A 26,918-nucleotide genomic window follows, 5' to 3' on the forward strand; every position below is an offset into this window, starting at 1 on the left:
CCTTCAGATGAAGTCCTTGTATCCAGACCAGTCACAGCGAGAGCCCCACGTTCAGAACTTGACAATCAGAGTAGCCACCTGCTTCCACAATGACCGGGCCCCACCTCAGCAGATAAACAGCATGACGTCAACAACATCACACACAGCAGACTACCACAGTTTCCCTATTGGTAGATTCCCTAGACAGACATTTCCTAATACGTCATCTGTCCTCTCGGCCTTACTAAAACTCCCCCCACATAGCTCACCCAGGAAATTGCCAAGAACCAAATTTAAACAACCCCCTGAAAATACGTGCTTGACAATCAAGATTACAGAGGCTAATAAAGACTAAAATAGAAAAGGCCTTAATCAGATTTGTTGTGTCTACACTGTTTCTCATAATTGTTCTCATTCATTTTTCTTTATTATTTTCATTTAATTAATTTAAAAAACAGTTATATAGTTTTAGCAACATGATAGGTAATTGTTAATACCTATTTTCAAAATTGACATTTCTAATTTTATTTTTTACTCCTTTGTTTACCCCCTCCCTTTCCCCACCCATTTATATGTTTTTCCTTACTCCTGGAAAGTCATTTTACAGTTTATTAAAATGAATTTTGCCTTCAACTCTTCAGGAAAATATACCATATGAAATTATTTAATTGATGCTAATTATGTAAATTATTATCTAAACCACCCACTATGTGTAATGATTAAATTTGATGGTTATTAAAGTGATTTTAAGTATAAAAGTATATAAAAACCATGAGCTATTCTCATACTAGATCTCTAAGAAGGAAATTAGAGGTATAATTACTAGATATTGGTTCAGATGTTAATTTTTAATGCTTTATAATCATCTTCTGAGTTCTCACGTACAAGTCAAAACACAAACCTGAAAGTCCTAAATATTTTCTGACCAGATTCTTTGAAAAAATTATACAGTGTTTGGGACATTCCTGCTATAAAAGTCTTTGAAATTAATGCTATTAAAGAAGTGCTATATCGGCTGTGAAATGAGAATTTCTCCTCGGATTCACTGATATTTATAAAAACTATACAGATCTATTGATACAAAATCAGTTTTCTTTTTTTTAAACACTTTATGGTCTAAATAGCATTCAGTGTTTTTCCAGTAGGTGGAGTATTAGACTAGGGAAAGTAGATCGACATTTGAAAGCTAATTTTTTCTTTTTACTATTTTGAGACATTTTTGATATAAAACATAAATCACCTAATGGATTCACTAACTCTTTTAATTGCATCAATACTGCAGGATTTCAATTTCACTAGACCTTATGAGGCGATGTATTGTCCTGATTGCATTACCATGATAATGATGGCATAATGACAATAGTAATAAGGACTTATAATACCTCTCATTTTAAGATTGCTTATCAAGCCATAAATGAAACCTCCCAACATCTCTGAAAGAGAAATAATGCACACGTACAGCACAGAAATATTTGTCTCTTAAATCCTTTATTTCTCAAGCCCTAATCATTTCTAGAAAAGAACATTCCCTGTGCGTTTAACATTGGTTCAAGGCCAACGCTACCACTTCCAGTCTGTGACCCTGGGCAGATCACTGACTCTCCCTGGGACCCACTTCCTCTTCTACGTTTGTGAGAAGAAGGTGAAAAACTACCTGTCTCTAAGGCCCCTCCCTGCTTGAACATCCCTGAGTGAACTTGACCTTCACGTGAGCATTTCCTCAGGGCTGAAAGTTGGGGCCAAATTTGCTGAGATACATAAATACATATGACGGAGACAGCTATTGTTGTAAGGCCTGGGTCTTAGAACGGAAAGTGAGGGAATTCTGCCTCCCCCTTACAGGGCGGGTGACCCTTCCGCCCTCCATCCGTCTCCAGGGTTGGCTGTAGTGGAATAACGCGCTGCAGGAACACCTCACAAAGTGGTGCCCTGGAGCTGAGTCTTAGAAGATTCTGCTCAAAGCCCCAGGGACCTAGGAAAAGACTGCTCCTTAGGCCATAGTAGCAAAACATTTTCAATCAAAGAAACCTAAGTATTATCCGGTCCAACCTCCTCGTTTTACAAATGAGGAAACAAGCCCAAGGAGTCTTCGTGACGTGTTGAACGTCACACGGCTCTTCAGTGGCAGAGCCAGGACCTGTCTCCCAGCCCATTCTCACTTGCCCAGACCACCCTCCCCTCTTACACTGGAAATCTAGGAGACAGTTTGTAAGAGCCCCCATAGTGAGCCTCACAAGTAGACCAAGAAGAGTCCCAGTCCTTCCACCCTCCAAAGAAGAGACACAAGGTCCTACCAAACCATGTGGTCTAGAGGGTTGAGCAGTAACGAATGTTGAGACTAGCCTTTTTCTCTCCTCCTTGCATTCTCACGGTCAGGTGATTAGGGCAGAGAGAGCCCCCAGCTCCCATTTGCAAGGTGTTTTCCATTCCAGAAAGACTTGAGGCCAGTAGATTCGGCTGGATCTTTCCTAGCTATGGAAGAAAGTCTCTTTTCCTTGGTCTTCGAGTGGAAGGGTCCCAGAGCTAGGCATGGGTTTAGAAGAAGGAGGTAAGGAGATGGGTCTCTCTGCTTTGGTTCTAGGCTCCACCACCTCTAGCCTTGTGGAAAATTAATTGATTAACTGGAAGTCCTCCACGTGGTTGAGCCCAGCTCGTCAGGGGACTGTGCCGATGCTCAGGGCTAGTAATAACATGAGTGGGTTAGAAAATAATTCCCAGAATAAGAATTAATTCATTTGTTGTATTTGGTGAAGGGAGAGCGGAAGAGCGTGCCAGGCAAAGGACAGCACGAATGAAGCCCTGAGGCATGTTTGTGAGGACATAGTGGGTGGCAAGGCCTGAGAGAGGCTGAGCAGGCTCAGAGCAGAGAGGCAAGAGAAGACGCTCTGCTCTTTCCTCTCCTCGCTTTAGAAGATGCCACCTTCCCCACTCATTGCCTCAGGGCCATTTAATCCATCCTGAAGAGGCAAAGGCTCCCTGGCTTGTCGACCTGCGGGTAACTGAAGTCTTCAGGTAACTTCCTGTTCATGGAGGCATCTGCCATGTAACACGCTCAGGCACCTCCATTATAGGCATTCACCACTAACCCAAGTGTGAAAGCTTGACCATTTCTCATGTATTCCATGGTTCTGATACAGGGGAGAGTGTTTCTTGGCCTCTTTCTTCTCCTTAAGTACCCCTATAAGTCAACGGGATTTGTGAGCAGCTTAGGCCAAAAAACAAATTAAGGTAGAAGGCCACATGACCTCCCAGGTGGTGACCTGCCATCTGCATCCTTGGTTGCTCTGGGAATTGTAGGGATGGTCGTCTTGCCTGGCAGTATAGGTTGGGAAGAGGCTGGCATGCTGGCCCCCACAGTGATGCACTTGTGGTTCTCAGCCATGTGGTCTGAGGAACAGGCTATGCTGAACTCAAGGCTCCTGGAGTAGTGGAGAGTGTCCCAGAGCATAAAGGTTCAACATCCCAGGTTAGCCCTCAGTCAGTCTCCTTCAATGCAGTCTTCGAGGATGGAGTCAGCCTCACTCACTCAAACCTGATGGCCATAAAATTCTGTGAGGGCTTCAGTCAATCGGGTCATTCATGGAGCTCTTCTCCTCAAAGAACAGAAGTTCTAATGGAAATAAAAGCTAGGGTTCCCGTGCCTTAACCACACACGTGCACACACACACGTCAGTATGGCTCAGCCAGTGATGACTCATTTAATAAATGTTAAGTGAGCACCTAAGATGGTACAGGCCCATTTCATGTGGGTTATAAATGGACCAGGTGGTTTACTAGATAAAGCTGCAGAAAAGGAACTGCCCAAAGTCCCAAGGTGAGGTGCTGTCCCCTGGGGTCCAACATCCGGGTGTACTTCCTCTCTGCCTGCTTAGCCCACTGCTCCACGTTTCACAAATCAGTACTGTGTCAGGCCCTGTGCTAGCTCCCAGGGAAGGAGAGGTCCATGGGGCGTGGCCCTTGTCCTCACAGAGTCACTGTCTAGCCAGAGGATGGGAAAGGACAGGCTGCAAACCTGTAACTGGTGGCAGACCCACAATTAACTACTTTTTTGTCTCCCACTCCCATCTAAGTTTATTCCGTGTCCTCTCCATTAGTGGGAACAAAGTGGAATCAGGAGGTGGCAGAAAACATTTAGATGAATTTGATGCTCGGGTTAAGTCCTGCTCTTTCCAGTTCTCCGTTATAAATGGCAGGAGGCTTGTAGGGACCCCAGCTGCAGACCCCCAGATGGGATGGAGATTAAGGTGGGAGAGAAGGATATGGTCTCTGCTCTTCAAACTCTCTCTCCTATAGAGTCCATAGGAGTTTCAGGTTGCAGGGATGGGCAAAGATGGATAACAGATGAGAACTGAGCTGACCTTGGCTTCTTATTCCTGACATCTGTTTGCACCGGCCTCTACTCATATTTAGCCTTGAGCTTCAACTCCGAGTAAAAACATTCATCAAGATGGTATGTTCTGAATTCAATATCTCTGAGCTAATTCCAAGTATTACCCACAAATAGAGATTAGGAAAGGAGGCAAGAAATCTCAGGCCCTTGTCTAGAGCCCCAGAGATCTGCCTTCCATGACAGTGTTTCCTGTCCCTTTGTCTCTGGATCCGGAGCTGGGCCCTCCAATGGTGAGAAATCATCACGCTGCTTAAGTGTTCCTTCCCTGTTCCTTCCCTACCTTCTCCATTTCATCCCCAAAACATAAACAGGCTGATGGAGTCCCTTCAAACTTTGCCAAAGCAAACTGTGGCTTAAAAATGGAAATGAACTGAAATCGCAAAATAATACCTGAACGGACAGTAAAGCTCTCAACTCTTGTGTCAGACCCAAGCCCCAGCCTGAACCAATGCTCTTTTAATGACTTAATGGTAAATGCTGAACAAATTAGTGTTCCCTTAAAGTTGTCCTGGGGCACACGGAGTCACAGTCTTTAATTTTAATGAGCTTCTATTACACAATCTCTAACTGCCTCTTAACTGCCAGTGAAATGACCACCAGCTAAATGCTCAGCAAAAGAGCTCACTTGGACCCCAAAGAAATTACCTTGAAATTATGACACTTAACCATGGCAAATGCACCAGGCTTCATTTGAGGAGGCGGCCCCAGCACTGCAAGTGAACTGATACCATGGGACATGTCCTTAGGCTTTTCTGGTGGAGCTTTTCTTGCTAATCTGATTTAATGCATTTTCTCTTTTAAATGTAAGTATTTAAAATGCAGCTGGACTTCTCACTTCCCTAGCGGAGACGGCTGGGCTAGTTCAGAAGACTGTCACCTGCAGCTTACCATTGTGTCTTTGAAGCCAGATGCAGCTGGGTTAGAATGCCACTTTTGCCACTTTCTTTCTGACTTTGGACGCTTTTTGTAATATAGAAGCAAAGAACACCTATTCAATATCTATTAAATAAGATAAGATGTGAAAAGCCAAGCACTAGCCTTGCACACAGTAGTTGCTCAATATATGCTCCCTCCTTTTCCTGGTACAGCTGTCTGAGTCCTGTCAAGACATAGAAACCACACAGTAGGTTGAACGTGGGGCAATTGATATAAGAATTAACTATGATACAGGGAACTCTAAGATGTAAGGAAAACCCTCTCGAGTTTCCTAGAGGCGGCCAGGGCTGAGGGAGAGTACCCGCAGGACGGATGCGGAGGGTCTCAGACATCGTTGGAGAAGGTGTGGTTGGTCAGCGCTCCAGACAGCACAGAAGTGCGCTGGTTTGGGCAGGCTGGAGCTGGGCTGGCGTTGCTGGGCAAGCAACAGGCCACCGTTTAGCGTACATGGGGGAGGGCAGGGGGCAGGCGATCAGCAGCCGGTGGTGTGTGCGTGCAGAGGGAGGCAGGAGGCCTTCAGAGCATTCGGGCCACCTGGGGGCTGCACAGGGGCTATAGTTTCCACGTCAAGAGGGCTTGTCGCCAGGCTGTGCAGTCACAGAGGGATCACACTCTGGGCCTGGGGCTCAGGCAGACTCCATTAATGAATTAAGTCTCATGATATTTATAGATAAACCAAAACCAGGCAGGATCACTGATATGTTAGATGACAGAACCAAGATCCAAAAACTTTTGCTTCAAAACAAAAGAAATAAAATTTAATATAAATAAATGTAAAATTTCACTTTGGGTTCAAGTCATCTACTGCATATATATAATAGGTAGGAGAAGAGCTGAAAGTAACCTGTGGAGACAAACTCGGAATTTCATTTTACTGTGAGCTCAGGGCAAAAAACACAAGATGGCTGCTGAAAAGCTAAGTTTGTCTGGTCTGGATCCACAGAAAGAGCTCAGGAGAAGGAAGGTAATTCCACTGTGCCGGTCAGGCCAACTCTGAGGACTGGTCTCACTCTCTGCCCACTGCTTGAAGAGTTGTATTCACGAATGTCAGCACATATTTATTGAGGACCTACTACGTGCCCAGCATTGTACTGGGCCCAAAGACACAAGAAATCTCAAAGTCTAAACATAGAAATTGGATATTTTTTAAAGATTGTGTTATATGTATCCATAAAATGGAATACTGGTCTTTGAGTACAAATGATGATTTAGTTGTATACTTATTGACACAGAAAGAGTTTCATAATACTCTTTCTCATAATACAAATACATAATGGTTAAGTAATGAAAACTAAATGCAAAACAATATTTGTAGTTGTGTTCCATTCAATTTTTGAAAAATATCAAAAGAATATAACATTAATTATCACCAGGCATTTTTTTCGGCCAATCTGTATTATTCTTTTCTCTATAATGAAAATATATTGTTTGTATCATTTTTAAGTTCCTTATCAAGGTAGATGAAAGTATAGGAAGTATTTAGGGTGTGATCATCCCTGGGAAGCTTTGCGGAGTAGCCTATTACGTTGGCGTTGGACAAAGGGTGGACGGAGGGGCAGCAGCAGTTACCCACGTGTGACACTAGATGGCGCCAAAGCAGCTAGGTAATGTTTAGCCTCGGAAACTGAGTTGCCTTTGCTTCAGAGAAACAATTTTATGAGATTTGAAATATTTAAGATTCTCTAGCCAGAATAAATGTTTTGTTAAGCCGGAATAAGTGTTGTGCTAATGATATTGAAATTACAGGAAACTTTTCAAAATTATAGTGGAACGCGCCAGTGATTGCTTTAGTAGTGTTTTTGGACTTTTGTTGCAATGCTACCAGATACCCGTGCACAAAACCTTACGGTACCGGTTCTGCAGGTCGAAACTCCCCAAATTCCTGCTGCGTGATGACTCTGACTCTTACCCCTGACTATTCAGTAACCTCCGGATTTCTAGTAAGCCGTTGCAAGATTCAGGTGTGGGTAGTCATTGACAGTGAATCATCAGTCCCGAAAGCAGCTGGTTCTCAGCGCGGCCGGGGAGACGCGCTCGCCCCGCGCCCCGCAGCCTCGCCTCCCGGGCTCCGCGCGTCTCGGCCTCGGCCCCAGCCGGGACCCACCGGGCGGGGAGGCTGCGCCGCGGCCTCTGCAAGTCGCCGCCCGCGCGGTGCCGCGGGGACGCCCTGTTCCCCCGCCCCGCGCCTTTCGTGTGCTCACCTGAGCAGGCGTCACACTCCCTTCAGAACAGCGAAAGGTGACAGAGAGGTTGCTCACGGGTGGACACAAAAAAGCACGGAGAGCTCTAGGAGCTCACAGCTGGGGAAACACAGCTAGACATATCGGTTTTACAAAGGCAGCGAAGGCAGGACAAGCCACACTGGGACGCAAGGGACAAGAGAAGTCCTGTGATTCCGGGACACCGCTGTTGGCGCTTTGTCCGCGGGAAATGTCGTCTGAAATGTGCGTTGGCCGACAGCCGTTATCTGGAAGCTCTTTCCCTCTGCTTCCCTTTCCCTCCCGCTGCTGCCAACTCACCTCCGGTCTGAAAGAACGGCTCTGCTAGAGCAAATGTGTCTTTGTCCCCTCCAGGCTCTAAGTCCCTGCCCTGTGGCAGGAAGGAGAAATCACCCTCATTTTGATAAGCGAGAAAACTATACATATTTACCCAACTTGAATCTCAGCGTTTGAATAGATGGATAGATAGGAAGGTATTGTGAAGATCAATATTGGTCTGTAAGCTGATAGTACCAAAATGTGAAGAAAACAGGACAGTAAGAGGATCCTAAAGAAAATTGTTTGCAGCATGTTCTGTCTCAGAGGTGGATACTGGAGATGGGATCAAGCAGGTTTCACTATATTAAAATGAGCCAGGCTCTTCCTCCAGCAGGTGAATTATCCACAGAAAAGGTGCATAAGCTGGAGATGAGTTCTTACAGGGTCTTCATTACCAAGCTCAGGTTGTTTTTAAACAATCCCAGCGAGGAATAGATGGACTTCCCGTGTTCTCAGGCTGGTATTTCAGAGTCAGCACTGATGCGGAAACCAGGGTTCAGAGAGTGATGTCATCCCTGGGGAGACTGGTTCCAGTGCAGGAGGGTGACGTTCTTCTAAAAGTGTCTCTTGTTTTCTTCCTGCAGGTTGACCATTATCCTTCTGTGAGTTACCACCTGCCAAGTTCATCTGACACCCTGTTCAACTCTCCCAAGTCGCTCTTTCTAGGAAAAGTTATAGGTAAGAATTTGGGGTAAATTGCTCATGTAATATTCTAAAGCTCCTAATTCAGCTTTGAAATGTGTTGTGATTGGTGGTTGGGGTTCTAAGTCAATGATGATAATGAACCAACATTGTTTGCTGTGTGACGTAAACTACAACGTAAATGAAGCCAAGTGTCTGCTCCCACCTTCCTTATGTCAAATTTGTTCATTGGTTTATTAAAGACCTCTACCTACTAACATTATTTAACTTTACTTTTTCTCATTCTAAGCACATCGACATGATTCTTTCCTCTTCTCACTCTCGAGAAACCTACCTGACACTATTTGCAAATTAGAAGGCCAATAGGAATTGGAAAATTATAACAGAACATCCTCCCCTGTGTGTGATTGTGAATTTGAGTCACCCTGGCCCTTTTCTTTACTGTAAATCAGTGCTATCCAGATTAAAATATAGATATAATTGGTTAAGTATTTTTAAATGATTAACATAAAGCCAATGAATTTTTTTTCTATGAGAATGTATATTGTGAACCCAAAATGGAAATAGTAAGATGGTAGGTATGTGCAGGCCAACGAGGAGGTGACTCTGTGTCCAGTGGGTAACTGTGATAAGAATGGTATTCATCGTAAAAAGCACTCTTTTAAAAAGATGGGGGCAAATAGTGAGGAGAACAGGAGACCCAACCTATAATAAAAACCACAATAATATACACTTATATAGCACTTACTGCAGGCCAAGCTCTATTTTAAGCACTTGAGATATATGAACTCATTTAACCTTTGTAGCAATTCCATGAGATAATCAAGATTGTTATGCAAGAGAATGCAAGACTATTATCTCCATTTTACAGATGAGAAAACTGAGGTACAGAGAGGTTAAATAACTTGCCCAAAACCACCTACTTAATAAGTGGTGGAACCAGAACTTGAACCTAGGCAGTCAGACACCTTCATCTCTGCTCCTAACTACGGTGCTATACTGTCTGTGATGGTTGACTTAGAAATGAAAAGAGAAAGACAGAAGAAGATTTTGGCAGCAGAGGTTGACCAGTTGAGAGAGAAATCCTACATCTCATCCCAGAAAGTGGCCAAGAGCAAAAAGTATTCCTGGACTTAGAACCAGGACCACACCAGGCAAGATAGCAGACGAGCCGAGTTGTACGTAAGGCCCTCGGAGGGAAAGACTACATCCTCAGTAAAAAGATGGGAGGGAGTGAAACAGCTCAGTCTGTGGGTGGAGGGGGAAAAGGAATGAGGGCTAGAATTCATTGACCGCCTACTGTGTGGTAGGCATTGTGCTAAACATTCTACATCTGTAAATGTGACAACTAAATGTCACAAGGAGCCAATGAAGCAAGACCTATGATGATCACCCTCATTTTACAGAGGAGGCAGCTGAAGCTGAGGGGGTCAAGTTGCCAACGTTACTTAACTAGGGTGTGGTAAAGCAGAGTAGTGAAGCCAGGTCTGTCTGTCGAGTGTCCACGTCTTAAGCAGATCAAAAGGACCTGTCCAGAAGGGATGCAGCTGGAAATCGAGTGATGTCCTTAATTAGCAACAAGAAGTGGCTGTTCAGTGGAGTAGAGCCTTGACATCAATAAGGCATATATCCTGAGATACTGGTGATGCCCAAATACCGCCATACACATTCCTACAACTCAGTCAAGAGTAATCGAAAATTTTAAGTGCTCCTTCAGAGCAGTAATGATTCCATCAAAACAAACTCTACACTATGGTACTATGATATTCCTAAAGACACTACACTATGGTATTCCTAAAGCAACATCCGCCATGAACATGCCTGAAACAATGGGCTTCATTACTTCATGAGCCTCACAAAGTCAAGTTTCGACAGGAATGTTGGGTGATGGCTGGGTTCCCTCATGATAAATAACTCTCTCTGGTTCATCAGTGTTTCAGGTCATGTTTCAGGTCAATTTCAATTCACACTTTGGCAAAGTTACAATATGCAATGTGGCGTGGACCTTCAAGGTCATGAACAAATAACATCGTAAAGGCAACATCCTCTATAACTAAGAACTTACTGTGCTATCAATCTGTGCCAAGCTAAAAGCATAACAGGAACCTCAGATGTATGAGTGTTACACCCAGAGTTTTCTGTACACCAAAGGAAATTGTGCTGTGCACATAAACTAACTGTATGTGTGGCAATAAGTTATGTAAAGAATACATAAACGCCTGTAAGGAAGTCACGATCCCAATGTGGACGTGGCATCATGGCATCACGCACATGAGAGTAGGTTAGGCTCCTGCTACGGGTCCCCAGTGCACTGGCTCCGCACAACCCATGAGCTCCCTGCAGACCAGGGCAGTGTCTCCTAGTTCCACTGTATCCTAAGAAGGAGCAAGTGCTCAACGAAAATATTTGTTGAATTAATAAAGAATAAAAGGAAAGAGAAACAAAAAAAATAGAAGTATACTGCAGAGTGAGAGAGTATGGATGATGATGCTAATACCATCGATAAAATTAGCACAGAGGTGAGATCTGCAGTTCTCATGTAGCTTGCAGTCTGGTTTTTCTAAAAGCAGGTATCTGACAATAATAGAGGGGAGAGAATGTAGGCTTTGGAATCGGGCAGAGCTGATGTCTTAGACAGCTCGGGCTGCGGTAACAGAATACCACAGACTGGGTGGCTTAAACAACAGGAATTTATTTCTCATGGTTCTGGAGGCTGGGAAATCCGAGATCAAGGTGCCATCAAGGTGTCTGGTGAGGGCCCTCTACCTAGATTGTAGACAGCCGTCTTCTCGTTGTATCCTCACACGGCAGAGAGAGAGAGGAAGCAAGCTCTCTCATGTCTCCTCTGATAAGGGCACTAATCTCGTTCGTGAGGGCTTCACCCAAAGGCCCAACCTCCTAATGTCATCACATTGGGGCTTAGGATTTCAACATATGAATTTGGGGGGGACGCACACATTCAGTCCATAGAGCTGGTTATATTTGAATCCAGGCTCTGTCTCTCATTAGCGTTGAAACTGTGGGCACATTATTTGAACCTCCCAGGGCCTGGATTCTTTCAGTTACAAAATGGGGACACAAACACCTACTTGCAGGCTGTTATCTCCCCGAGGGGGGCAGTATGTGTCTTTTATTTTTCTTTAACTAATCTATTTGCAGCCGCCACATCCGTGCCTAGCATACAGAGCATACTCAAAAAATATTTGTGGAATACATGAAGTACTGTTTTAGTATTAAGCTAACATCTTAGAAGGTAACCAGCACAATGCCTGATACACAAATAAAGAAAATTATTACCATTTTTTGATGCTGGCTCCATACCAGTCATTATGGTATGTATTTTAAGTACAGTGCTCTCTATGATCCTCACACCACCACCCAGACCGCTGTTACCCTCATGTGTGGAAGAGGGAACCAAGGCTCAGAAAGGTGATTTTCTTAAAGCAGGTTTCCCAACAGCAGCACTATTGCCATTTGGGGTCACATAATTCATTGTTGTGGGGGCTGTCCTGTGCATTGTCAGATGTTTAACAGAATCAATCCCTTTCCTCATGTGTCCTCTACCCACTAGGTACGAGTAGCACCCCCCAGTTGTGATAATTGAAAATGTCTCCAGACATTGCCAAGTGTTCCCCAGGAGGGCAAAGTCACCACCAGTTGAGAGCCACTAGCTTAAAGTCCCCCAGCCAGTCATTGGTGGATCTGGGACTTGAAATGAGTGATGTGTGACACCAAGAGCTAGACACTGCCTCCTGGTAACACCTGCAGCTCTCAGAATAATGAAGAAGCAAGGAGATTTGTTACCCTGAGGATAAATTCTGTTACACAATCAAAGGAGTCACAGTGAGGATCAAAAAAGACTTGTGGGTGCCTGGGGAGGCTAATCATTGGCCACCTTTTCAAGCCAATATTCCTTAAATATTTGTTCTATTAGTAGGGCAGGATTGATGAGAAGCACTTTTAAATTTCCCTTTGAAAGCAACATATACTTCAGTGAAAAACAACCACTATGCATTCATCAGCTATGTAAATATTCATCTGTAAAGATGGAACGAACTTCCAACAGATATCTCATGTACTCCAGTGAGGTTTTGGCACCCCCTGGAGATCAATGCCCCCAAGTTGTTGCATGGCTGGGTTAGCTGCAAATCAGAAACTGAGCTCATAAAAGAAGCAAAAGGATATGGATCTAAATAAATAATATGATTTCACATGGAGCTCTGTGATGAGCACTGCTTGAAAAAGGACACATAAAAAGGATGCGAGAAAGGGTACATAATCAAGGACAAGTGCCATCTTTCTAAAGAGAATGGAGGAAATTTATTATAGAAATAAAAGTGTGATCACTGTCAACCAACATCAACATTTTAGAATGAATTGTTACATTTCTGAGTCCTTCCAGAAGGAAGTCAGGGTCACTAGGAATGGGCAAAGCTTCACAAAGTAGAAATTTCGCCAGACCTACTTATGTCCATTTTTCATCATTTACTAGCTGACTGATGTCATAGACTTTATGAATCTGATTTTCAGTAACAGATTTAATAGTCTCTCAAGAAATCTTTGAGTCAAGGAAGAGAAACATAACTGGAAGCCTGAAGCAGAGCCTTCTGTTTACTCATGTTTTTTCCAACATTTCTATCAATGCCTTGGATAAAGACACAAATAGAATGTTTATTAAGTTTGCAAATGACACGAAGCTGAGAGGGATGGTGTAATAAGCTGGTTGATGAAAAACACTTCAAAAGCCTCTTGACAGGCTAGAAAGATAGTATAAAAATAATGAGATGAAATATAATAGAGATAAACTTAATTCCTGTACTTAGACCAAAAAAAAAGTGCATAAGTAGAAGACAGAAGACTCTTGGTATGATGAAAAAGACTCAGGGCATTGGTCTGATGGAGAGTTCAATACAAGCCAACACTACATGGTGATAGATTTTTAAATAAATCTAATACTGAACTACATTAATAAGAGAATTGTGTCTGGAGCAAGGAGTACAGTCGAACCTCAGCTGGGATGTCATGGCCTACCCTAGACTCCTCATTTTAAGATAGATATTAATCTTCTGAGAAGAGCAGATAGACAAAGACCCATAAAGTAAAAATAAAAAGACCTGGGGATATTTATCCAGAAAAAAATGTGATTTAAGAGAAGTGAATCAATTTTCAATCTTTGATGACTGCTACATGAAAGAAGGATTAGGCCTTGTAGAGGCTACTCGCAGGACCTCTGTGAGGGGACGGTGAAAGGAAGATTTCAGTTTCCTATGACAAGAACTTCCTAATAATTGGAGATATTAAAAAATGAGTGGCACTATTTCGAGGTAGTGGGCTCTCCATTATTGAGAGTATTCAACAAAGGCTAAATGGAAATTTGTCTGTACTTTAAGGGATTTTCTGGATTGAGTGAAATCAGATTAGATAAAGCCTAAAAACCCTTGAAATAATAAGATTTATGATGGGAGTAATTTTCTTTTTTAGAAAGGTGAGAAATGCAATATTAAAGTAGAGAAGTTTCTCCTATTCCGTGTGAGAACTAAAAAGATAATTATATTCAGGGTTCCTTCATATCATACACTGCTGTGGATGTATTGCAGATATGAATTTAGAAGAATGTCAATATGCCACCCATCACATCACTATACATTCAACATTACTAAATATACAGCCTCTGTTTTCAGGATGGCATATTCATTTTAATTTTAATTTTAGAAAATTAATTCTGAGCCCTCTTTTTATTAATTTTTTCAAATTATTTGTGCCACTGCTGTAAATCATAGTAATATAAAATCATAATAAAGTAGATCAATTCTATGATAAAAAGGCAGTAATTCCTCTGTGTAAATTTGAGAAGCTGTGCTTGAAAGAAGCTGAGTACTAATGCAGAGTAATCATTGCTTTACCGACCCTGGCTATTTCTCAGTGGCAATATCGGGAGTGGTAATAGTAACAGTGAGTGTCTATTCATTTGAATTTAATATAGTTTGTAAGTCATATTGGTCCCAGATCCTAATATTTTCCAAACTATCATTATCCAAAGCAACTCTGATAGAAGATGTACCTATTGGTAGCCACTATATGATTTCCATTATAATCTAAAATGTGAATATTATGATCTGTTGATAAGAAATCCTTATTCTCGGACTTTCCAAAACTTTCTGCACGTTTGGCAAAGCCTCCTTACAGCAGGAAATGACATATTTATATCTTCATTCATTGGTGAGGTGGTATACTGTGGTAGGCATTATGCTGCTCACTGAACATTTCCAGCCAAGAAGTTATGAGTAGAAAAGATGTGTGTAATTTCTGGGTAGAACATTTAATTGCTGATGCAAGACCCACTGGAGTCCTTCTGTCCCCTTGGCATTGTGTCTGGCAAACCTCAAGATAGTGGTTGCCCCATCAACTGGGTCCCTCTGTAACCACAATGAACAGAGAACTCTGTTGACTCATGATGGACCTATAGTATGAGAAAGAAAAAAAGCTTTGCTTTTTTAAGCTACCAAGACTATAGGGCTATTTGTTACTGCAGCACACCCTAGCCTATCCTGATTGATACATAAGCATTGCAGCCAAGAACAGCCTTTGCTATCACACACGTGGGTTACAGTCTTACTCTGTCGTTTACAAACAGTATGGCTTTGGAACGTTACTTAACATCTTGTGCATTCTGTTTCCTCATGTGTGAAATAGGAATAGTAACAGTCCCTATTTCACAGGATTCAGTAAAATAATATATGCTTAGCAGGTAGCACACGGTCTGCCACATAGTGTGTGTGTAATAAACATTAGTTATTTTTATTCAGTCATAATTAAACAAGTATGTAGTCATCTTTTGTCATGTGCCAGTCATCATATACATCATTGGAACACCAATGGTGTCCAAGACAGGCACAGTGTCTGCCTTCAGAGGGCTTAAGTTCTAACTGCAAGAGAGGAGAAGATGATGAAAAGGCAATGAAATGGAAGGACACATGGCAGGATAAATGGAAGATGGAGGTACAGGATTCTTTGGGAGCAAGTAGGAAGGACACTTAACCCAATCCAGGAAACGAGGGGAGGCAGACCAGAAGCAGTGACATGGAAGCTGAGACTGGAATGGTAACTTAGAATTATCTGGGCAAAGGAGTGAGGAGGAGTGGAGGGCAGAAAGAGGAGGGCTTTTTCAGTTCCCTGTCGCTGTACAACAATCCACCCAAAACTTTGTGGCTGAAACAGTACTTTGTTATTTCACACAATTCTGTGGCCTGACTGGATGGCTCTTCTGCTTCATGTGGTCTTAGCTGGGGTATAAGGATGACTAGATGGTCCAAAGTGGCCTCGCTCATATCGCTGCCCAGGAGTTTAGCTGAGGCTGTCAGCCAAGGGCCTCAGTTCTCCCCAGCGGGCTCCACATCGTGGCTGCTTGGGCTTCCTCCCTGCATGGCAGCTGGGCTCTAAGAAGGAGCATTCCCAAAAGAAGGCGCAAGCTGGAGCTCTCTAACAACATGCCTCAGAGGTTGTAGACATGCCTTTTACCACATGCTATTGGCCAAAATCTGGGCTCCAGCCTGCATTCCAGGAAGGAGGAACCAGACTCTACTTCTCAATGGCTTACAGGCAAGGTCACACTTAGAGGAGCACACTGCAGAGGAGTGGGACAGGAAGTATTTCTGTGACCATCTTTGGAAACAAAGTGTGCTATGGGGAGAGTCTGAGGAACCATAGCAAGTTTCACTCAGAATGGTTGACACTAGAGCATGAAGAGACAAGTGATAAAAAATGCGGCAGCAGTAAGCAGGGTTCAGATCAAAATAGGCTTTATAAGTATGTACCAATGTCCCAATTTGCCCAGGACAGTCCCAGTTTCCTCTTGCCAGGGCAAGAGTGAATTATTGGCAATGCCGACATTCACTCTAAAAATGTGACCCAGTGTGGATTGATAAATTGTACCATCACCTGTCTTGTTTTGGGGTCTCCCAAGAGGAGCCCTTGGGAACTGAGCTCCAACCCAAGGTCCCAGGAAAGGGGAAGCTTCTTGGTAGGGTAGTGGAAGGAGATGAGGAAAGGCAAGGAGATGAGGATTTGAATACAGTTTATTTGGGAGAGGATCATCAAACCACTCACCATCATGGGCACCCAGTAGGAGAACCGTGGGAGACAGTGCAGAACATGCCTCAGTATCTCAACTGAGGCAGGCAGAAGCCAGGGCATTGCTAAACCTCCTCCCCACACAGCATGGGTGAGGGCTGCTGCCAGGGGTCTTAACTCCCCAGCAGATCCTGCTTGCCCTGTGTTCCCACCCAACGTGCTCCCAGGGGTTGCTCCCATGCAACACAGGGGACCGCAGTCAGCATCTTCAGAGTCGGCGGTAAATGCAGAGGTGTAGGGCAGGGCCCTGACAGCATCTGGCATGCTACAGGATTTATTTACAAGTCATGTGGGGCTCTAATGTTATACTGGAGGCAAAAGGGTGTCATGGAAGGATTTTTTGAATCAGAATAACCTGACCAGATTGACACTTTAGGAAGATAACACCATCTGCAGGGTGGAAAATGCATAACGGGGAGTGAGTGAGAGGCTGCAGGGAGACCAAACTGGAAGTTGCTATGGTTATAACAGAGTTGCACATTGTAATGCACAAAACAACTTGGATATGCAGAGAAAACGCAATGTCTTTATTTGTCTATGATGATCTGATGTTCCTACTGGATAACAAGGGCAAAGAAACTAAATGCCCAGGTTGGTTCACAGCTGAGTCTGACTTGATCATTTCAACAGTTCCTTCCAGTTGTGCTCTGCCTCTCTTGAATAAAAATGTTCAGTCTCTCAAGTGGCCTTCCCCATCTGCTGCCTCTTTGTATGAGATAGCGACCAGGTGTATAGAATATAGAAGGGCCTGGGCAGTGACATGTTGCAGCTTAAGTATTCTTTTGATGACATCACAGGGAGGGATCTGGATCATTGCTGGTCCTTCCTTGAGTTTGCATGACCTGCCATCTGCTGGCCTCCAGCCCAGTGTCCTGTGTCTGCTTGGTCACCGGGTGCTCCTCTCGCCTTGGATGGTGAAATCTGTGGTTGATGAACTCCCAGGGAGCATCTGCCATGGCTCCCTTTGCTTACTTCTGTCCCCTCAGCTCTCTCTTGAGACACACCCCTAGTCTCTCTCATGTCCTCCACCCTCCATATGGCAGATGGCAGCACCCCCGAGGCAGCCTCGTGGTAGAATCATTGGCTTCATTTCAGAGTCCACTCCTCACAAGACTGAGAGGCTGATGAGGGCCAGAGATCCTGTCAGCTCACTCTTCTTCCCTCTCTTAACGAGGCTGGGTTGTCCCATGTTGGTGCAGGACCCCCTAATGGCAGTTTCTTCCCAGAGTTCCAAATTGGGAAGCAGGACACGAGCCCCCTGCCCTCAGTCCTCTCCCTACAGGTGATAAAACATTGTGTAGAATTAAATACAAACACGCAGAAACAAGTACAAAGTCTGAATATGATCAGTGAATTGTATCAATCTCAATATCCTGATTATGGCATTATATTATAGTTTTGCAAAATGTTTCCTTTGGAGAAAATTGGGCAAAATATACAAGGGCTCTCTCATGTGATACAACTGCATGTGATTCTACAATTACCTCCATACAAATTTCAGTCTTAAAAAACGTAACAGAAGTAAAAGAAGATGTTGTGCACACTGTTCACTGGAGTCACTTATTCCTGGGATGGTGTTTGGTAAGTGTCTACTGGGAGCAAGTGCCCTAGACCCTCGGGAGAGTGATGGACAAGGAAGAGGAGCATGAAACGACTACGCCATCATCTCCTTGTTCACTCCTCACTTTGCTGCTTTCACCAGTAGAGATGAGGAAGCATACAAGAATTAAATATTTATCTACAGCTTGGAATTTCATAGTTCTTTTAAAGTTGTTATTGAAGGGAATGATTAATAGAATGCATTTCTAAAAATGGAGATAGAAGAAAATGTGGTAGATTGAACTGCCTGCTCCTACTTACAGAATCCATGATAGCAACTGATCCCCTTGTGATTTTTCTCCACTTCCTAGGAGTAGATTGCAGCAAGATTGATAAATGAACCAATGGCAAATAGTCAATTGAAATTTCTGCTTAGTTGCCTTTGGCTTTTATTATAATGATTAAGGAAGTAGTAAAACACTGATGAGAAAGCTTAAGTGATAGGCAAGAAATAATATTAAAACTGGACAGAAGCAATTATACCTAATTTTTCATGTCCTAAAGAAAACTTAACATAGTCTTAATGTCCAAAATCTTCTCGAGGCTGAAGGAAATCTTCTATTTAGAAGGAATTTGCCCAGTGAGTTATAGCTGAAGGTTAGCTTCTCATTCTTTAATTGCCTTAGTAACTTTCACTCTTAGAATTCTATTGGGATTTTTTTCATTATTATTACCTTCATAGAATCATACGAGGCCCTAGGAAATAATTCATGTAAACCTTGTCCTATCACAGCTGAGAAAAACGATGCCACAAAGGTTAAGTGGCTGGGCCAAGGTCACATAGCAGGTTAGTTCAGTGTCCTTTCCAAAATAACACACTGTCAATATCATAATAATCTTTGCTTGTCACACAAATGTGTCTTTAACAAGTACAATTAATAATTACAGCATTATGATCTAAAGACACATCAAGATAAAACAGCTGCAAAAGCAAATCTTTTAGTCAGGTTCAGGCTGGAAGAGGAGAGTATGCAGAGTGAATGTTAAGAGCACTGGCTCTGATGTCAGACACCCGGGGTTCCCACGGTCCTGTCTGCTCAGGGAGCTTCAGCAGGTTTCATATGTGTCCTTCGCTGTAAGTGTGGGTAATAGTGGTAGCAATGGCATACGCTTTGTGGCAAAGATTAAAAATGGTATCATGAGTGTACAGGGCCCATCACGGCACCTGGTACATAGTAAGCACTCAGTGTGTCTCAGGCAGTGTTGTTATGTCTAATCTTTGACTCATAATTTCTAAAAATAAAGTAAGGGCTGACCTCAATACTGAGTCACTCATAAAAACAAGGAATCAAATAAGCAATGAAAACTTTGGGAAACTTTCAACTGAAAACAAATTGGTACCATCATCTCTCCGCCTTGTTTTCCAAGGTTAAATTATTTTTTATTAACAAAAACAAACTAAAAAAAGCATTTATCATTAAAATGCAGTGACAGAACAGAAATTCTGTTTTCCTGACATTTTTGGTATTTGCTTAAACCAGACTGTCAAACACAGAGGACCTATTTCTGTCCCAAATCTTCAGCTCACCTGTCTTTGACACACAGCATCTGTTTGTATACCCAATTGTTTCTAAATAAACATTTTGAAAGCCACAATTCCTCTTATTATGACATCCAGAAGTGTTACAGAAGAGACAGAAAATTTAATTTCTTATATACATACAGTCAATCATTATTCATAGATTTCATAATTGTAAATTCACCTACTTGTTAAAATTTATCTATAACCCAAAAGAAGTACTAGTGGTACTTTTGTGGTCATTTGCAGACATGCACAGAGCAGCAAAAAATTTGTCACCAGCGCACACATTCCCAGCTGAGGTGAATGGAATAAGGCAACATTGCTTTCTTATTTCAGCTCTCACACTGTAAACAATTGTCATTTTCTAGGTCTATTTACTGCCATGTTTTTTGCATTTTTGTGTTTTTTATTAGTCACTCCACTGTTTAAAATGACACCAGAATGCAGTACTGAAATGCTGTCTATTGTTCCAAAGTGCAAGAAGGCTGTCATGTGCTTTACAGACAAAATATGTGTGTGCAATACACTTCATCAGGCATAAGTTATAGTGCTGTTTGCTGTGAGCTCAATGTGAATGAATCAGTAATATATATTAAATAAGTTGTCTTTAAACAGACACTCACATCAAACAAGGTGATGTAGTGATTGGTTGATGGAATGTTGTGACCAGAGGCTGGCAGGAACCTAACTCTATATTTCTCTTAGGAGCAACAGTTCAGTATTCGCTAATTGAGTGTTCACAGTGACTATATAGAACATAGCCACAGTGAATGATGAGAATCGACTGTATTGTTTTTAACTCCCTATCACAAAAATATGATGATACATGTATTTGTATGGCACTTTGCAGTTTTAAAAGCCCATCTATAACTATTATCACATATGATACCCAGAGAGGTTAAAATGAGAGTTGTTATTGCTCAGTGAAGTAGAGTAACAGGTCCAACCAAGGTTACCCAGGTAGAATTTGATCTTCTCCTCCCAGTCTGCAACATCTCATGGTGCCTCCTGCGGCACAAAGATTGGCTGCTACTCAGCATCACCACATCTTAGGACCCAGGGAAGGAGAACATGGCATGTTTTGGGGAAAGGAGCCTGGGCTACAAAGACCCTTTGCACGATCTTGCTAATGGCCTGGAATTTAAACCCTGGAGACCTTGAAGGTTAACACATTGAGATGAAATCAGGTCACCCTTCATTTGCATACTCTGAAGGACAAAATGGAAAACACAATGAAAGGTGGACAGAAGAAGCAGAGTTAGCCAGTACCTTAGTGCTTTGGACATTCCTCCAGCAGGCTCGTGGCCACGTTTGGGAAGGCCGGCCTCCTCACAGACTTTTCTATAACAGTTGAAGGAAGAATAGAGAAGCCATAGAAAAATAAATGTTTGCTTGGAAGCGTTATTCATCTCTTAAAAATCCACAGAGTGTAAATAATCCTGCTATAAAGAAAAGCATTAAATGTTTACAACAGTTATTTCATATGACTGTTACGTTTTCTGGCAGCAAGCATAGATAGATTTTGAATGTCACACCTCCATGCTCTCGAAATAAGATAGATTCTGTAATCTAAGTAAGATTTTTTTCCTGCTTTTAAATGTAGCTGTTAAAAACAATAAAGTGTACTTATCTAAGGAAGCTAATCTAAAAGAAACTTTCAATAATTTTTAATTCATAATTTACACTACTTCTCCCAGGTATATTCATTCTCAAACTATTATCCCATCTCCATTGTCCATGAGGAATTAGAATTTGAAATATGAACTCAGAGGATAAAGTGAAGTTATAAATCAGAAATGAACCATTATTCCATTTTCCTTTGTCACTATAATCAACTTTAATTAACAGACTGTCCTTCAGTCTTACCTACAGTAATGAGACAGATAAAATGGGGAACGATGTCTGTTGAGTGCTTACTAAATTCAGCTGGTTAGTAAGTACCTACTTAAATCCCCACTTGATCAATGAGGAAAGAGGCACAGAGAATTTAAGTGAATGTGCCAAGTCACATAGCTAGTAGTAGAGCCAGGATTCCAGGGTGAGTTTTTCTGTGCTTGTTTGTCTGTTTATTGTCTGTGTTTAATGAAAGGGAAAAGACCTTGGGAGACAGACATAGTTAATTTATTTGACATTTCAAAATGGGAATCATATCAGTCTCTGATAACATTGGGCTCTCCTCTCTCCTTTCCCTCCCTCTCCTCCCTTGATCCTACTGTCCTCACGAGCTTTCAGCTGGTAGAGGTCTCCAGGCTGTCTGGAACCCTGGCATAGTGACAGCCGAGGCTACCCACACAGAAAGACTGGCTTCAAAATCATAGTTAAAACGGGAAGTGCCGTAGGAGGGAGGGAGGAAACAAAAGTCAATCAATAAGTTCAACACAAATCATATGCATAAATTAGTATTTGGGGCCAAATTATTACTTTTTAAAACACTAAGTTTTTATAGATTTTTCTTACTATTAGTCATATGAGTCAAAACTTAAAACATGTAAAATCTTTTAGTTCTTTTTTTAATGGCAAAGTTATTTAATTAAAATTAATATCATATTAATGGCAATGTAAAGTACAAATGGAGTCATGTTATTAATTTAATACAAAGTGACCTAGTCTTGCAAATGACTTACCATCATGTGGCTTAATAGTTTAAAGATTTCATTTTACAGCCTTTTTTTTTTTAATTTAATTAAGTGACTTTATTTTTTTGAGTAGTTTTAGGTTCGCAGAAAAATTGAGGGGCAAGTACAGAGTTCCACACACCCTCTCACCCTTCCCCACATGCATGCATATTGTTAACATCTTGCCACATCGTAGCTATTATTGGCCGTTATATACTTGCCACAGCATAATACACTTGTTATAAATGATGAACAAATATTGATACAATATTATTAAGTAAAGTCCATAATTTACCTTAGGATTCACTCTTTGTATTGCACATTCTACAGATTTGGACAAATGTATAATGACATGTATCCACCATTACAGTATCGTATAGGATAATTTAACTATACTAAAAATCCCTCATGTTCCAACTTTTCTTTCCTCCCCATCCCCAACCCCTGGCAGCCACTGATCTTTTTACTGTCTCCATAGTTTTGCCTTTTCCGGAATGTCATATAGTTAGAATCATACAGTATGTAGCCTTGTCAGATGGCTTCTTTCACTTAGCAATATGCATTTAAAGCTCCTCCACGTCTTTTCTTGACTTGTTAGCTCATTTCTTTTTATTGCTACATAATATTGCAGCCTTATTTTGCTAAGGGGAAAAAAAATCAAGAAGCTAAGTTTGAACAGCCATTATAGAAAAAATGTAGAAGTCAATAAAGAAAAACAATTGTTCAACTTTGCCTATAATGTATAAACCTCACAGCTCCTTGGTTACTTAACATGAATGGTAAGCTGGATGCCACGAATGAAGTGTTTTCATTTCATGCTATGTGCTGTGTTGGCCCTCCTTTTCCTGAGTCACGTTGATAATCATCTTAATCCCGAAGCAACTATTTTTAACAAATATGCATATATCCTCTTTAAGATAATCTAATACTATTAAATTAAATTATGAGGCAGAAATTACACTAGTAATTAAGTTGGTTTTGCATATTCTGTCTGTTCAGATTATGTGTTACTTAATAGTCCTTATCTATTTTTGAAAATTGTTGCAATCATTTCCCCTGCTTCCTTTCCAAAGAGTCAAGCATAGCCGGTTCATGTGAGGTACCTGCAAAACCTTTCCACAAAAACCGAACACTTTTAAGGTTCAGAGAAATGACTCATAAGCCACAATTCAATTAAATTTAGCAAATATTTCTTGTACGACCATTATATGCTTGAGGTTGGCATAGGGGCCTGTTTTTAAACTTCCTGTTCATTTTATTTCAACTTTTTAATAAGAACAGATTAAACTATCTTCTTCCACAACAAAAGAAGAAAAAAACACCCAAGTTTGTATATTGAATTTTGGAGACAAGAGAGCTGAACTGAGAGGGAAGGGATCTCTCTCTAGTGTGTCTGCTCCCCTTTGATTGCCCCAACCTTCCAAAGGTGCAGCATTTTCCATGCCAGGAACCCAATAGGACCCTATCACTCAGTACTTTCAAAAAATTTAGTTGTGAGGCCAGCCTAGTGGCATAGTGGTTAAGTTCAGGGGTTCGGATCCCAGGCGTGGACCTACACACCACACATAAGGCCATGCTGTAGCAGCGTACCACATACGAAGTAGAGGAAGACTGTCAGCTCAGGGACAAACTTCCTCACCAAAAAAAATTTAATTGTCTCCAAGTCTCTAGGTCACTGTGCCTCTCGGAGCTGTAGCTAAAGAGCCATCGTGGGAGGATTTGGAGGAGATACAACTCTTTTCTGGGAAAAGGTCAAGCGCACTAAAGAGTGGGAAGAAGGGGGTGGGTGCTGACCCAGACCGTGCTTTCGGAAGCAGAACCAGTCTGTTCTATGTGTGAGAGGTGACCTGAATGACAAGACTGCATGTCACTATGACACGTAACAGGTACAGTCCTCACGAGAGTTTTTAAATCAGATTTCTACCCCCGGGAAGAAATAACAGGTATTTGAAGCAGTCCTCTAGGAGGCTACAGCCAATAAATACCAATTTATGGTTGTTTTCACCCACTTGCATTCACCCTAACTCAGAATACTCTGATACATGTCAGATTCCTCTCACTTCCACTCATTCTTAGAAGCAAAATGACAGATTAAACATACACACACACACACCATGGGGAGGTCTAGAGAACAGAATTGCTCTCAGCAAACACAGTTAGCACCGAAACAGTCAGTCATTCATCCTGCTGTCTGCCACGTGGCACCTCGTGGGACAGCTTCTGTGGATCAGGCTGAACCCAGGATGTTGGCTGGTTTAACTACATCACTTGTTCTCTTTACCAGACAAGGCACACCACAGACAAATACTGTGGGGGGTGGGGGGCCGCATTTCCCTCCCTGCACACACATATGGTACCATCAACAGAAACATTTGATGATGATGAATCCACTTTCACGTAAACATTTTAAAGCATACATTATTTTTTCAAAGACATTTCTTTCTTTGACAACAAACTAGATTGTTTTTTTAAGATAGCTTCTTTAATAATGATGAAAATTCAGGTGGCATTAATGAAAATTTGTAATATGTTATAATCAGAATCTATTTTCAGTGTTATATGCAGAATATAAATGAATTTCTCTTCTCAGTCAATAGAAAACACGTTTAAGCATTCACAGCCTCCTAGATTTTTAAAATAGCAACATAATTGAATAATATAATATTTTTCTATATTTGGTCTTAGTATTTAAGGGAGGATAGAATATAAAATTTAAGCTTGACAAAAAAGTAGAGGAAGGAGCAAAACACAATTTTAACTGAGATAAAAATATTTCTTGTTTTTTAAAAAATCATTGTACAACGGTTTTCACCTTCACTTTTAGAAATCAGAGCCCAGCCCTCTGTCACATGGTGAAGAAGAGAGGCCACACAGAAAATCTAGCTGATTACCCGCTCCATTCCTGTGCAAATTCTAACCCTAAAATATTTCTGTATAATGCTTCCAAGAAAGAAAGTAAGTCTGCAAGACACTTTTCATTATTGGCAAAGCTCCCTGTATTTTGAGTCCCATTGTGAAAGACAGGGATGTGAAAACTAAATCTAATTTCTAAGGATGAGAATTCTTACTCGCTTTCTTTTGTGCTAGCATTTAATAATGATAGTGATCAGATTTTAAAGACTGCATTCCACAGGTGTGAGCAGCAGACAACTCTAACTCGTCCTATCTTGCATGCAGATGGAGCCTATACACTAAATTACCACTGTGGATTCATTAAAGAAGTGGTTCATTTCCCACTGTAATTGGGTCCCATTCCAGTCTTTTATGTCAAAACCATCACTCAAACTGGCATTCAGGCTCACTTCTCTGCAAATTCCTTCCCCAGTGCTCTCCTGAGCTAAATGCACGTGATAAGTATGTCAGCGTGCAGTGCCTTCCCATCTCTGAGGACCCTCAATCACTGAAGTTCAGGGAACCTTTTCTAGCAGCCTTCTTGGGTTTATACCCATGAGGATATTATTTTTGCGGCTGCACAAAGGAGAATTATTATCTGAAATGGCTTTTGTTGAAGAGTGGCTTCGGCGTTTCCTTAGTACCTTTTTTAGCTTCTTTTCATAAAATCAACAAGAGCAAGTTGGATTTTAGGCTTATATGAATGTAGATCCTGGGACATAAGTATGCTGATGGTGCTGAGTCCTATGGCGACGAGGATTTGAGACACTCCAATATTCAGGCATCTCCACTAGAGGCAGGGAGCTGTAGCCTGGTATTGAGAGGCCATACTTAATCTAGTACAAGGCTGAATTAGAAAGAGGATTAAACAGTAATAAAAGAAGCATGCAAATAAGTTTGAGTTGAGGTAGAAAATTCTAAAGATCAGGAGAAGAGCACCTAAAACCAGCCTTTGACATCTTAGAAGCAGCGCTTAATTTTATTTCACTCTTGATTTCCATGGAATGGTGCCTGAACGGTGAAGAAAATGTCAACAGCAGTAATGTTAACATTTTATGTTTTAGCCCTAGAAGAAAAGAGAAAAACATGTCCCGGATCGGCGCTAGCTAAGACCAGGAAAACCCAGAAGAAAAGTTGTTTTCTTGCAAAAGATAGGTTTTCACAAAAGAAAGTTTTCAAAATTCTGTAAGTAAGAGAGTTGAAAAGGAAGATTTTTTTTCTCTTCTTGCCCAGGAGGACGAAGGGCGAGTACCAATGGAGCTAATAGTGTAAAATGAAGTTTGCTGAATGCTGTGGACCAGGAAGAAACTGCTAGGGTTCTTGTTTTCAAATCAATTTGGATATTTACATTAATTACGGACACAGTGTAGAAATCCAAATTTCTACAAGTTCTACCTGCATGTGAAGTCCCAGATGGGATAAAGCTGATGGGATTTTACTGATGAAAACACACGCTTCTGAATAAAACTATGTTTGCAGTGATAAGTTTAGATGCTACAGTCACAGCGGTTAGCATGTTGAAGCCACTAGTTCAGCTTAGGTGACAAAGAACTGGTTCCAAAAAGAAAGGGGAAGTTTACCCTTAAGCCTAGAGAAAGGAGAACATGGTGGTCATCAAGACTCCTTTTGAGACTCTTTTCTAGGGAGATGCAACCTCATATCAGGATGAGCCGGCT

At 41.7% G+C, this 26,918-nt stretch overlaps 1 protein-coding gene across 1 annotated transcript in view; it reads left to right on the forward strand.

The window, feature by feature from the left end:
• Positions 1–26,918, forward strand: part of CNTNAP2 (contactin associated protein 2) — a 1,356,851-nt gene that overhangs the window by 1,234,396 nt on the left and 95,537 nt on the right. Inside the window, exon 21 of the mRNA XM_014787667.2 lies at positions 8,427–8,520. Within this exon, the coding sequence (XP_014643153.2) occupies positions 8,427–8,520 (94 nt within the window). The remainder of the gene's footprint in view (positions 1–8,426; positions 8,521–26,918) is intronic.

The sequence above is a fragment of the Ceratotherium simum genome, chromosome 1 (genome assembly GCF_057802395.1).
Source record: "Ceratotherium simum simum isolate JZ-2026a chromosome 1, ASM5780239v1, whole genome shotgun sequence".
In the NCBI taxonomy this organism is placed as follows: Eukaryota; Metazoa; Chordata; class Mammalia; order Perissodactyla; family Rhinocerotidae; genus Ceratotherium; species Ceratotherium simum.